At 50.0% G+C, this 12,629-nt stretch overlaps 7 protein-coding genes across 7 annotated transcripts; 2 read left to right on the forward strand and 5 right to left on the reverse strand.

The window, feature by feature from the left end:
- Window positions 1–47: 47 nt before the first annotated feature.
- On the reverse strand, window positions 48–767 carry REV7 (Rev7p; the record flags this gene model as incomplete). Its single annotated transcript, NM_210629.1, has 1 exon — window positions 48–767. The coding sequence occupies one exon, from the start codon at window positions 765–767 to the stop codon at window positions 48–50; it is 720 nt and encodes a 239-aa protein (NP_985275.1).
- A 128-nt stretch (window positions 768–895) lies between these two features.
- Window positions 896–3,607, forward strand: PMS1 (ATP-binding mismatch repair protein; the record flags this gene model as incomplete). Its single annotated transcript, NM_210630.1, has 1 exon — window positions 896–3,607. One exon carries the CDS (start codon window positions 896–898, stop codon window positions 3,605–3,607), a length of 2,712 nt encoding a protein of 903 aa, NP_985276.1.
- A 108-nt stretch (window positions 3,608–3,715) lies between these two features.
- On the reverse strand, window positions 3,716–4,150 carry SWS2 (mitochondrial 37S ribosomal protein uS13m; the record flags this gene model as incomplete). Its single annotated transcript, NM_210631.1, has 1 exon — window positions 3,716–4,150. The coding sequence occupies one exon, from the start codon at window positions 4,148–4,150 to the stop codon at window positions 3,716–3,718; it is 435 nt and encodes a 144-aa protein (NP_985277.1).
- A 306-nt stretch (window positions 4,151–4,456) lies between these two features.
- EOS1 (Eos1p) lies at window positions 4,457–5,800 on the reverse strand (the record flags this gene model as incomplete). The annotated part of the gene is made up of 1 exon (NM_210632.1): window positions 4,457–5,800. The coding sequence occupies one exon, from the start codon at window positions 5,798–5,800 to the stop codon at window positions 4,457–4,459; it is 1,344 nt and encodes a 447-aa protein (NP_985278.1).
- A 474-nt stretch (window positions 5,801–6,274) lies between these two features.
- Window positions 6,275–6,812, reverse strand: TPM1 (tropomyosin TPM1; the record flags this gene model as incomplete). Its single annotated transcript, NM_210633.3, has 2 exons — window positions 6,275–6,742; window positions 6,795–6,812. The coding sequence occupies 2 exons, from the start codon at window positions 6,810–6,812 to the stop codon at window positions 6,275–6,277; spliced, it is 486 nt and encodes a 161-aa protein (NP_985279.3).
- Window positions 6,813–8,316: 1,504 nt separating this feature from the next.
- NIS1 (Nis1p) lies at window positions 8,317–9,546 on the forward strand (the record flags this gene model as incomplete). The annotated part of the gene is made up of 1 exon (NM_210634.2): window positions 8,317–9,546. One exon carries the CDS (start codon window positions 8,317–8,319, stop codon window positions 9,544–9,546), a length of 1,230 nt encoding a protein of 409 aa, NP_985280.2.
- A 93-nt stretch (window positions 9,547–9,639) lies between these two features.
- TMA108 (Tma108p) lies at window positions 9,640–12,336 on the reverse strand (the record flags this gene model as incomplete). Its single annotated transcript, NM_210635.1, has 1 exon — window positions 9,640–12,336. One exon carries the CDS (start codon window positions 12,334–12,336, stop codon window positions 9,640–9,642), a length of 2,697 nt encoding a protein of 898 aa, NP_985281.1.
- Between the last annotated feature and the right edge of the window lie 293 nt (window positions 12,337–12,629).

Raw genomic sequence — 12,629 nt, forward strand, 5'->3', positions numbered from 1 at the left:
GGCCCCAGTTGAAGCTTATCTGTCTTGTCCCTGGTATGTAACTATATTTATCTGCGTGCCCTAGTGGCACGTTCCGCATATATATTGTCCTCCGTTGTCGGCCCTACAATGGTGCGCTCGAAATGCTGGTTAATCGCCAACGGTCCCGCATGAAAGCCGGCCACGGGCGTCATTTGTACTCTGTGCGCCATCGGCCCTTGTCCGCTTCGGCGTTGGGTCCATTGTGCCTCTGCGCACCTGACCCAGTTGACATTCCGGTCCAATGCCAGTTTCTCCGAATCGGTCTTCACCCGCCCCACCGCACGTCCGAGCTCGAGCTGAAATGTTTCCACGATTGGTTCTATGGCCACACGCCCCGGTGCCACCGCAGGCAGCTGCTCCAGCTTACAGAGCAGGTCGTTCAAGCACGCACGTAGCGAATCGAAGGCTTCGGACTCGTGCACTTCGCCACCTCCGTGGTTCCACTCTGCGAAGTCCAGTATGTACCGTTCCCAGAGCTGGCCCGCCGCCCCTGCCACGCCTGCACCGACGATATGCAGGCTAAAACTTCGCAGATGTACTAGCTTGCTCGTTATATCGAGGCACAGCTCTTCTATATAATCCTGTAGGCCTTGATGTCTCGTGATGGGCATGTGCCGGGGCAAGTTGAACGCCTGGTACTTGTTCCAACTGAACGACTCAGGCGGGTACACGTTGCGGTAGTAAAGAACGGCGTTGATGAAGCATTTTAGGTAGAGCAGCAGCCACTGCTCTATACTCAGCGCCATTCTTCTGTTCTCATTCACACCAGTGAGTGCGGACCGCCAGGTTCGGACTGAAAAGATTTAACCTGAAAAAGACTGAGGCACGCAAGCTACACTGCGGATAAAGGCCAACAGAGACGGGCAAGTGACATATGTCTGGCAAGATTAATGCGATTAATCAGGCTGATGTCCATCGGATCACATCTGGGCAAGTCATTATTGACCTCGTGGCAGCGGTGAAAGAGGTGGTAGAGAATAGCTTGGACGCGCACGCAGACAAACTTGAAATCACGTTCCGCAACTACGGACTGGAAGCTATAGAGTGCGCGGACAATGGCGACGGTATACCTGATTCGAATTTTGACTCGCTAGCTCTGAAGCATCACACGTCGAAAATCGAGGAATTTGAGGATTTGACGCGAGTGACTACGTTCGGGTTCCGAGGGGAGGCGCTCGCGTCGATCTGTGCGATGGCAAGCCTCACGGTGATTACAACGCAGAAGGGGCCGAAGGCACACAAGCTCGAGTATGATTCGCATGGGCGCTTGGTGAAGAAGACGGTGACGTCGCGCAACAAGGGCACGACGGTTCAGCTGCGACACCTGTTCAACAATATGCCAGTGCGCAAGAAGGAGTTTGTCCGCAACTTCAAGAAGCAATTCGGCAAATGCGTGACTCTCCTACAGAGCTACGCTCTCCTGTCCGAAAACTGCAGGCTGTCGATATTTAACGTCAATGCAGCGGGTAGCAAGTCGCTCTTACTGTCGACACCCGGGAGGAACGATATCTCGAAGAACATTCTAACCGTCTTTGGCTCCGATGGAATGCACGGGCTGCAGAAGGTCGGGCTGCATCTTGATTTGAATGAGTATAAAGAGAAAATGTTGAAGAAGTACAGTGAAGATTCTACGTTGGACGATGCTGACCATAGAATAGCTGTCACGGGTTATATATCGCGTGCCTCTTTTGGCTGTGGCCGCAGCGGCAAAGACCGCCAATTCATCTACATTAACAAACGACCCGTTGACTATCCACAAGTCCTGAAGTGTTGCAATGACATATATCGAAGCTTCAACAACGTCCAGTATCCCGTCATTATTCTAAATTTTGAGCTCTCCCCGCAGTTTGTAGACGTGAATGTGACTCCGGATAAGAGGACTGTATTGCTTCACAATGAAGAGTATGTCCTCCAAAGTTTAGCAGAGAAACTGGACGGGCATTTTAACGAACAGGAGCTCATGCTGCCTAAATCTTTACCGTCACTGCCAGTCCCACATCAAGACTCCGAGTTGAAGGTCAAAAGGCGCAAACTCGTTCCCAGCCAGGAGCTGATTGGGACATTCGAAGACGATCACCTACATAATACTACCACATGTTCCGAGATTACTGCATGCTCCCAGCCTATGGAAGAAGAAAGTTCTGTCATCGTGGCCATAGATGATATTGACGAATGCGATACTAGTAGCGCCCAAGTATTGGATCCTAGTGTAGAGCCACCCACAGAAATAGAACCTGCAACGCCAGCCGAGATTTTACCTCAGCCTGATGTACCAGTCCCGGCCAAGCCCGCTGCTAAAACTACAGGGAGGACCACACGTTCTACCCAGAGGACTCTCAATGCATACCTTCACAAGTCGCCGGAACCAATGGCCTATAGCCAAAGTCAGGAACCATCTAAAGAACCAGTATTAATAAGCATCGGAAGTAAAACCCTGGAAGAGACTGCGCAGCTGGAGAATAACAAACTACTTTTTGTTCAAGATCCTACAAATGAGGACCCTTCTAGCCCGAAGAGAGAAACATATCTGACGACAAGGGATATGCATGCAAGAAGAGACGTAGGGACTGAGGACGAACTAGAGCCAGGTAACCGCACGTATGCAGAAGAGAGTCAGGAAGATATGTCAGATAGAGCGGCGCCACTTGAGTTTATGTCTGACAAGAAGTCTCGTCCATGCAATTCCTGCTCGGCGGAAAACGAAGATTCAACTTTTGGAGGTACGGCTCCACCAGAATCACAAAGAACACAATCTGTTCCAGATCGTAAGCCACTTGTTGGGAATGCATTACCTGAAACGCAATGCCTAGTGACATGCATAAATGCTAATCTTGAGAAAATAGTGGAGACAATGCAAGTTATTTCTGAGCAAGATCGTTCTTCCAATCATACTACAAGTTATTCTAGGAATGAGGACTTCGAGGACGCTATAAATGCGGAGAACTATCTTACCCTTACAGTTTCGAAACGCGACTTCAAGGAGATGTCTATTATTGGGCAATTTAATCTTGGCTTTATAATCGTTGCTCGCAGGGCCGAAAACAAGCATGACCTTTTTATCGTTGATCAACATGCCAGCGATGAAAAGTATAACTTTGAAAATCTACAGAAGAGTACGGTTTTTAATTCGCAGCACTTGATTAAACCACTCACTGTTGAGTTAAGCGTAATAGATGAACTTTTGGTTTTGGAGAACTTACCACTATTTAAAAAGAACGGCTTTAAGATTCGTGTTAATGAAGCACAGAAGCAGGGCAGTCGCATAGAGCTCACCGGCATGCCCACTTCAAAGCAAACTATTTTTGACATTGAAGATTTCTATGAGCTGCTTTCTCTTCTAAAAGAGTGCGATGGTGTCAATAAAAACTCGATCGCGTGTTCTAAGATTAGGAGCATGTTTGCCATGCGAGCTTGTAGAATGAGCATCATGATTGGTAAGCCGCTAACTCGTCGCACGATGACTGAAGTTGTGCGAAAATTAAGTGAGCTTGACAAGCCATGGAACTGTCCCCATGGAAGGCCGACAATGAGACATCTCATGGAACTGAAGGACTGGAAATCCTTCCAAGATGATTATGATTTTTAGTAGCAGCATAGCCATCTAAGCCGCCCAGGCAAGTTGGTAGAAATTTACATATTATATACAAGGGAAAACAGTGGCCAGCAAGTCTCATGCACGCAGGTCGTTTTCCTTTCAGAAACGGCGGAATCCTATAATTCTAAGAATACCCTCAGACATGCTGCTAGGAGAGCTATTCGTATGGTATCCACGTCTATCAAGTCTATTCAGTTTTCTAGCAGTCTTAGCATTTGTACGTGTGCGCTGACCGTTTACTGGAAGACCCATCGCATGTCTCAAACCAGCATACGATCCAATTCTTCTCTTTAGAGCAATATTCTCTTTAACAATAGCCCTTGCGTCGTCCTCGATGGTCATTTTCGATAGTTCAGTGCTCATAGCCATGATTTGGGGTTCTGTTAAGCTTTGCATCCGCATCCAAGGATAGAGACCCAGCTTGGCGCACAACCGTTCGGATGTTTTTAATCCAATGCCGTAAAACTTCGAAGCAAGACCAATTCTCACTACCTCCTTCCCTTTAAAGGCCTTACCTAGAACATGGACAACCATTATGCAACCCTGATCAGTTTAATAATCTAAGCCCAAAGAGCAATTTTACGTCGTGTTGGCTATTGACTGAGGCATACACTATGAATTTGAACGATTGTGCAAAATTTTAATATCGAGAAATCGAGGTCACGTGACTTATATATGTCTTAGATAATTTACCTCACGCAGGTGGGTTTTGGACATTAAACTAGTTTTACGCTATATATGCCATGTAATGAGTATATAGCTGGGTATCAAGTTGGATTTCAATGCGATTACTCCTGTGACATTTCTTTGAAAAGCCTATCAAGTTGGATTTCAATGCGATTACTCCTGTGACATTTCTTTGAAAAGCCTATCAAGTTGTTCAACGTCCAATCGCTGGATAATAAGGTTCCGGAGAAGGCCAAGCATTGTAACAAAGCTTGCTAGTCCAACAGGTACAACACAGAAAACGGTGATATTATACAGGTCAATAGATCGCTTCTTAGAGAAACTGAAATCAAATTTCTTCAGCCTCTTCCTCCGGACGGGAGAGCGTAGTTGTGATTGCTCACCAAATGCTGAAATCAATACAGGTGCTTGATTCGTATTTTCGAGACTGTCAGTGCGAATAATCGAGGCGCCGGCGCTTGAAGATAAGTTGGTAGAAGGTTCGGAGGTTGTAGAGGTTGTATTGTCTTCAATATAACTCAAGTTTGAAGTGAGAAAGCTCTGCCATATATAAACTCCTGTGAGAATGCAACTGATCAAGATCCACGAGTGGAGATAGTATTCCGCGTTCGGTGATAGCGAAGACAAGAGCAGCAGCTCAACTGTAACAATCATCAAAGACATCGAAAAGATGCGTAAAATGGCGGCAAAAGTAGAATATTTCATAATCCAGCGTACCATGAGCGAATCGAGAATAGAATAGGAGAGGTACATTGAGACGAGGCACCAGAGAGAGCACAACAGGTACTCTGAGCTGCGCGTCGACCTTAGCGCGCTCTGCAGCCATGTATGGTTGTCTAATGCGTCTCGCGGTGAAGACAGGCGGCTGATTGCGCCCACGTCTCCCAGTTCACCGTTCTGCTGGCGGAGAGTTCGCTTGACGAATTTTAGTAATGAACGGCGGAAAACCGCCACCACAGACAGTGGATATTGCCTGTCGCCTTCAGGTGCAGATATGAACTCCCATGCAATGCGTAAAGAAGAAATCCCGGAGCAAATAGGGGGCAGCAAGGATATGTCTCTGCATATAGCGATCAAAAAGTGCTGTTTGGCCGTGAGATGATACAAGCTTAGGTTCCGGAGGGAGCTGTATGAGGTATCGCGATGTAGCATAGAAGAACGCACGCTTTCTGTAGCAGTCATGCTACTACTCTCTGGCGGAGACTCTGTACGTGATCCATGGTGGTAATATGCATTTTGTACCTGCGAGTTCTCACGCGAAGGGGAAGGCGCACCTACAAAACTGTGGTTCAGTGCCGAATTGATATGTAAGGAATGCGCCCGATCCGCACGTTCGGGAACCATCGATGGCACGATAGCGGAGCAAACGATTGCAGTGAACCTTTCGTCCTTCCAACCTGGAACTTTCTTGGCACTCAATGTTTCGCGGACAGTTCCGGACAACATCGTCAAGGAGCTTCCAAAATTTTTCGCATAATGACTACTTTCAGCATACATGGTACCGCAGAATGCGTACGCCCGATCTGAAGTGGATCCGGTATTTCCGCAAGCAACAATGCCTACTGGCAACCAGGAAATGCCGGATCAGAGGCAGACCCCGCGAACCTTGTTTTCTGCACGCCAAGAAACGGCTACTAGACAAAATATCATATTGTATATAGGATGTTCAATATAACTGACGATCGGCGTAGCCGAAGACCAAGGATAGTATCCTAGTTGCTCAGATAGGCAGTAATATATTACGTGTGACGTGGTATCGTTCGGACAGTCATGCAAATCATCACCCGGGTACAGCAGAGCCGGTAGTCTCAGCTCAAAGCGGACAGAATATGAATAGGAAAAACGTGGTGGCCGGGAGCAGCAGCAGCAATACGCGGTAAATGACTGCATTGCGTGGTGCACGCTGCAATGGCGCCCGAGCCGGGGGCGCCACGACAGCCGGCCGGGCTCCTCCGCGCTCCGACGCCGAACTCACAAATGTTCCAACGAGGCGGTGATCTCATCCAACTCACCCTTCGCAGACGAGTACTTGGTCTGCAACTCCTCGTATTTGGACTCCCAGTCCTGTACCTCGTTCTCCAAAGACGCGACCTTGCGCTCCAACTGCTCGGACTTCAAGTCTGTCTCGCGCAACAACTCGAGCGTCTCCTTCAACTTGGTGTCGCTCTCCTCCAGCTCCTCCTCCAACTGCTGGTTCTTCTTCGTGAAGTTCTCGTTGTGCGAGCGCAAGTTCGTGGAGTCTTCGGCCAGCTGCTTGTGCTCGTTCAACTGCGATTCCAGCTTCTCCAGCTCCTCTTCCAGGTGCTCGTTCTTCACCGTCAATGACTTGATCTGGTTCTCCATCTCAATATTTTTATCCTCGAGCTGCTTTTTCTCCTCCTTAAGCTCCTCATACTTGTCCTGCCACTGCTCGGACTCCGCTTTCAAAGTCGCTAGTTTCTGCTGCCTGTTAGTCACCTGACCTCCCCGCTCCGCACCCGTCCCAACATACCTCTCTAATCTTCTCCATTATGCTTCCTATCTAACGAGAGCTGGCTCTTGATGCTGTACGCACGGACCTAACCTTCAGGAAAGAAAATTTCTCTGCGGTTACGCCTTATATACCAGATCGTACGCCTAGTTGTCCTTTGTCTATTTGCCACCGAGGCCGATCCAGTTTAGACAAACAACCATCAACCCTTTGGTCGTCCCGAACGACGGGCTCGCGTCGCCCGATCGAATACAGAAAAAGATCAACATACCCACGTGACTATATCACGTGCAGTCGAGTGGGCACAACGTATTGCGGAATTCGGTGCGGGGGCAATGCCTGCGACAGCCAAGCACGTGACGGTGTCATGCTCGCGCAGACGGTTTCGGAAAGGGAATGCAGGTGACACTTCCTTCTAGAGGGATTGGACGTCTGGGACCCGTGGTGGACTGAAGTCAATTTGTGCCATATTGGCCTACGCTCTCCGTAGCCAGGCCGTCTCTTCTGCTTTTAGACGTAATGCTACAGCTGCTGGGCTGGACTGCGGGCACATGGTTTAGTCATATCCACTGTGTAGATCGAGTGTTGTGGAGCTTGCAGCGCTTCCAAGTTGGATAGTATATTGTCGCATCCAGGTATAGGCTGGGAACCCCACAGCTGTAATCAGTCTATAGTCGCTGTGGCATCTACTAGGTATTCTCAGACCTGCACATGACTCGCAGTCCTGTCGCCGCGCGCGCGGTCAGGCCCATTTAACTAAACCAGGCCGGCAGCTACTTCGCCGGCTGGTGGACGTGGGCGGGGACGGGACGCTAAGTATAATGGAAGATAACGCCATTGTGATTAGGCACAGAACTCCGGGGCACGAAGAGTCCTACCACCGCAATGGCACGATCGTGCGACGGCAGGAGACACGCACGCGGGGCGGGCCCTCCAGGGGCAGACGCCCGGCAGAGCATGTGGTCCCGGCAGAATACGTACATCAACACTCCTTTAGTTGGAACCGCCAGGAGGCCCGGATTTTCAATAACTACGCCAACTATTGTGATCATCGACAGAGATAGCGTCGCAGCGGCAGTGGGTGGGGAACGTTACGGGCACTGTCGACGCTGGCGAATGTACGAGACGTACCGTGTGCTATCGGCACATGCTAGAGCGCACGCACCAAAAAGAGCTACGAGCTCCCTTGCGGGAAACGGGTGGAGAAAAGCGAGTGATATGAGGAGCATTACCGCAATACGGGACAGGGCTAATCCAGTAACTAACGTCGAGAACCGGTATTCACAAGATTTATAAACTATCACGTGCCACTTCACGTGCTTCTGGGCATTCGTACACCACAATTTGACTGTTTAAATGCCTTCCCACGAGGATCACGTGGAGAGCTGAACAAAGCGTTAGCCGCCTCGCAGTCACGTCAGTGCTGGCTGCATGCAACCCAGCCATGTCAATTATCAATTAAGTCCCGTCGCAGTCGGATAAGAGAGCACAAGATGTCGTTCGTCGTCTTGTCTGCGGTTAATGTGTCGTGTCTAGGGGTAGGATGCGAGGTGTAACAAACCATAGAGCTATGAGCGCCGGCGAATGGACCGCAGTGGGCGGCTCTATGCAGGGACGCGATGCAGCTAGTCAAGAGTCGGCGGCAGGCTTCATAGGACCTCAGCGCGGGAGCGGGACAGTTACTCCGATGGAGTTAGTGCGGTCGGCAAGTGGGGCATTGTGGCCGGCGACCGGAACGACGACAGATGGACATGTGGACTGGGCGGTGTTTGCAGAGCAGCAGGCGCAGAACCATGCTGCGCGGATACAGGCGGCAGAGATGCGCGGATATCGGCGCGTGCAACTGCTCAAGCGGGTTGCGCGATTTGGTTGCTGCGGGCGGCGCAAGGGAACGCTGGTGCGGCGGCGCACCGTACGGCGCTCAGCGCGGAGGTCGGTACGTCGCTCGGGGTCGGGCCGCGGCACGATTGCGCGGCGGCCCACGATCCGACAGAAGGATTTCTCAACACAGGATGAGATCAAGAAGTTTGAGCGGGATAGCCGCTTTATCTTCCACAAGGGGTTTTCTCAGCGGAGCAGTTGGCGCGCACAGTCGCAGCGTAGCGCATGCCAGCAGGCCTGGGCCAAGTGCAAGTTCAAGACGTCCACACAGCTCGCTTCCTATTTGGACTACATTGATCTGTCTACCTTTACGTTGGAGGATGCGACTGGGGCACCCACAATGCTGTACAGTCATCTCAAGCAGAAAAACTGGCTTGAGCTTGCACGAGACCGTCCATCGCTGGTTTCGAAGTTGGAGTTTCGACCATCTACATCCACCAGGCCGGTGGCCCCGCAGCTGTTTACGAATCCGTCCCCTGCACAGACAGATCGGAAGGCTGCTCCTGTAAAACGATCCAGAACTTACTCGCTGACACAGAGGCAATCCCGATATGAGGTGCTGTACCCAGAGTTGTACAGTAAATGGCGCGAGTATCTACATGTGGTCGTGTATAACAAAATTCGGTTTAGACTTCAGTGTCTCAATGCAAGCGATGAGTCTGTGCTGGGAGACTTGAGTAGTCTGTCTGTGGAAACCTCCGTGTCACTGACTGATAACAGTAGCAATGAGCGGTTAAAGAACAGCTCAGGCATTAGAAGTGAATTTTCTTTCTGCCGACCGGTAAAGAATGGCGAATTGTCAGCGGATGATATCCTTCCGCCTTTAGAAGCCAACGCTTCAATCCTGTCAAGTGTACACTCAGGAAAAGAGAAATCTTTAAAAATATACTAATTAGCGAAATCGCTGGGGAATTATCATTTTATATTTTAATTAAAATAATTCATGTATAAACGCTCCCGACTTTGAAGCTCACCTCATCAGCGGTCAGAAGCCCAAAATGCCTTGGTATATCGTCACTTTACTTTCTTCATTCTGTTTTACCAAGGCCCATATTTCATGCAGACGTAGCAGTTTGCCAAATTTCGCAGTTTGGGTGGTGACATACATGTCAATCTTCTCAGGCTGATCACACCACATTTGAAAGATAACCATAGATATACTATCAAAGGTTTTCTTCAAAGCTTCTGCCGATTCTGCGCCTTGTCTGAGAGACTTGCGAGCCCAATTGGGGAAGTTCAGCATGTACCATTCCCACACGAGATCACGCACTTGTTTGTTGGTTTTTCCATGTGCCGTGGAGTTCACTTCTTGCTTGGAATTGTAGTTCATTCCGAATAGGGCCATGTCTATGCCAGTAGCATCAATATTTGTGGAAACAAAATTCAATGTCTTCTTGATGAGGTCTTCGTTACGAGCAAATGAGAGGTTAGCAAGGGCAACATTTTGCAATTCTAAGGCAGGGGACAACGAGCTATCATGACGAGAAACATGAGATGCAATTCCTTCGGCAGATTTCACAACTCCAAATAGTTTTTTCCAGCCCTTTACGTTGGTCATGTTTTCGGCAACTACCGCGAAGATACTGCCTACTAACTGCATAGGTATGCTTTTGTTGGGACCCTGTAAAATATGCTTATAGTAACGAGCACAGAGCTCATAAGCTGCTGGATCCTGCCTCATGCCAAACAATATCTGCAGCATCACTTCTAGCTCCCACTGACTGTGAGTACTAACAAGAAACGTCTCAGGCCATTGTAATTTCTTGAATAGCGGCTGGTAAACAGTTGAGAGGTAATCACTTCTGAGCATTCCTCTATATGTCATCAAAGAGAGTTCTAACCGCTGCAGTGTACGTAGTCCAATGGCTAAACCGTGGAAGTAGTTACCAATGTCCACGCCCAGGACAGCCATATGAGCAAGGACAGAATGCAGTCCCTGTAGATGAATTGGTTTCTGATACCGACTACCAATGATAGCATCAATATCAGTAAAAAAGCGGTAGAGATCAGTAGAGGATAACTTGCCCTCTGTGATGCCTTTCTTTAATTTTTCATAACAAGCTAAGGACTCATATGAGACACGATAGAGACCTTTCGAATCAGCGTTTAAAAATAACGGATTGAGGCCTGTTAGACTAATCTTCCGATGGTCCATGTAAGGGCAATCCAAAAGAAATTTTCCTTCTTGGTCCCTAATCATCAGAGGAATGTGAAAGATCGGATCATTATCTGTGACGTCCGAATACCTATGCTGTTCAACGATGGTATCGCCATCTTGATCGATACTCACATGCAGAATTGGCACTCCAGGAGTCTGTGTCCACGATGTCACAAACTCGATCACTCTCTGAAGTCCCAGTATTTCTTGCATATATTCGAATAAGTCCATTGGCGTAACAGCTTGCTCGTGAAATAGTTTGGGCGCTTTAAATAAACTGCGAACACCCTCCTGGAACTTTTGTTTCCCGACCATTTCGCTCAATGCCCTGAGCAGGGCAATACCTTTGTTATACGTGTGAGCATTGAAGATATCGGAAGTGCTACGCAATACTGCGGACGGGCGAGATAGATCCACAATACTCTTGACCTCCGGCTTCGCATCCTTTTCGATAATATCCTCCCATTGTCCCAGCCATTCCTCATCAAGCCAGTACGACTGTTCGCCCTCGCACAGACTGCAGGCTAGCCACGTCGCAAATGCCTCATTAAACCATAGATGCTCCCAAGCCTCAAAACTGATATAGTTCCCCATCCATTGGTGCACCAGCTCGTGTAACAAAAGTTGTATGGCCTGAGTGCGCCTCTGACCGCCAAGCTGATTAGGAGTTAGAAGCAGATGGGTCATCTGCACAGTGATCATTCCAAAATTCTCCATTGCAAGATCCGAAAGGAAAGGCAGCAGCACCAGATCAAGTTTCTTCAAAGGGTACGGATTGCCAAACCAGCTCTCTACCCGCGGCAAGTATTCACGGAGGACATCCAGGCCAAAAGCAGCATCCTGGATACGCTGCGGTGAGAAGACCCGCAGCGCGACTGTCTGCCCAGTCAGCTCGCTGCGCGCTTCTGTCTGCAGGAAGTCCAGATCCCCAAGGCAGAAGCCAAAGAGCGATGGAGTCATCCGCGGTGTCTCCCGAAACCACACTGTCTGCATCCCCGAGGCGTCACACTCCCGCGCCTCCACTTCGGCGTTGCTCACCACCTTGAACTGCTCCGGGCACGTGACCTCCAGCTGAAAGATCGCTTTCGCTACCGGCTCGTCGAAGCACGGAAGCACCCTGCGCGCCAGCGTCGGCTGCATGTGCGTCGCAACAACCTGCGCATCGCAGCGGCCTGTCGTCTCGCTCATTACGTTCGTGCGAAATACGCCTTGCGTCGCATCCCGAAACGTCCCGATTTGGCCGACCTTCCCCACCCACGCAAGCTGCAGCTTACCCGCGCCGCCAGCCAGCTCCTGGTCCGCCTCCAGCACACACCGCTCCCGCTCCCGCTCGTACCGCACCTTCAACGGCGTATCGCCGAGCGCCGCCCGCACAACTGCTAGCTCCGCAGCGTGCAGCTCAATTCGCCGCAGCCCAGCAGGCACCTGCACCTGCACATCAGCCTCGCCTTGGAAATTCTTCTGCCCTGCTCCAATCCGCAATCTCACCGTGTACTTTGTCGCCTTTACTGCTTGCCCCTCCATCTAGCTTGTCTGTTCTCGTTCTGCGTCATCAGAACAATATCGCTGACACCCTCGAGATTTTTACTTTTCCCGCGGCGCACTCCAGCCATCTAGACTTCACCATATTGTGTCCCCCGTTCAGCGGCGTTGCCGCGCCGAGCGTTTCCACCCGTCCAGCCAAAACCACGTGCATGCGGCCCTCAGTCGCTGCCGCCGGCGACATCGCACCTCGAGGCGTGTGTAGATGCAGCTAACGCAAATCATTTCTTTTTTCTCGCTCCGGAATCTTCCAGAACCTCACTACCAGAAGGCAT

This window comes from Eremothecium gossypii, chromosome V (genome assembly GCF_000091025.4).
Source record: "Eremothecium gossypii ATCC 10895 chromosome V, complete sequence".
NCBI classification, from domain to species: Eukaryota; Fungi; Ascomycota; class Saccharomycetes; order Saccharomycetales; family Saccharomycetaceae; genus Eremothecium; species Eremothecium gossypii.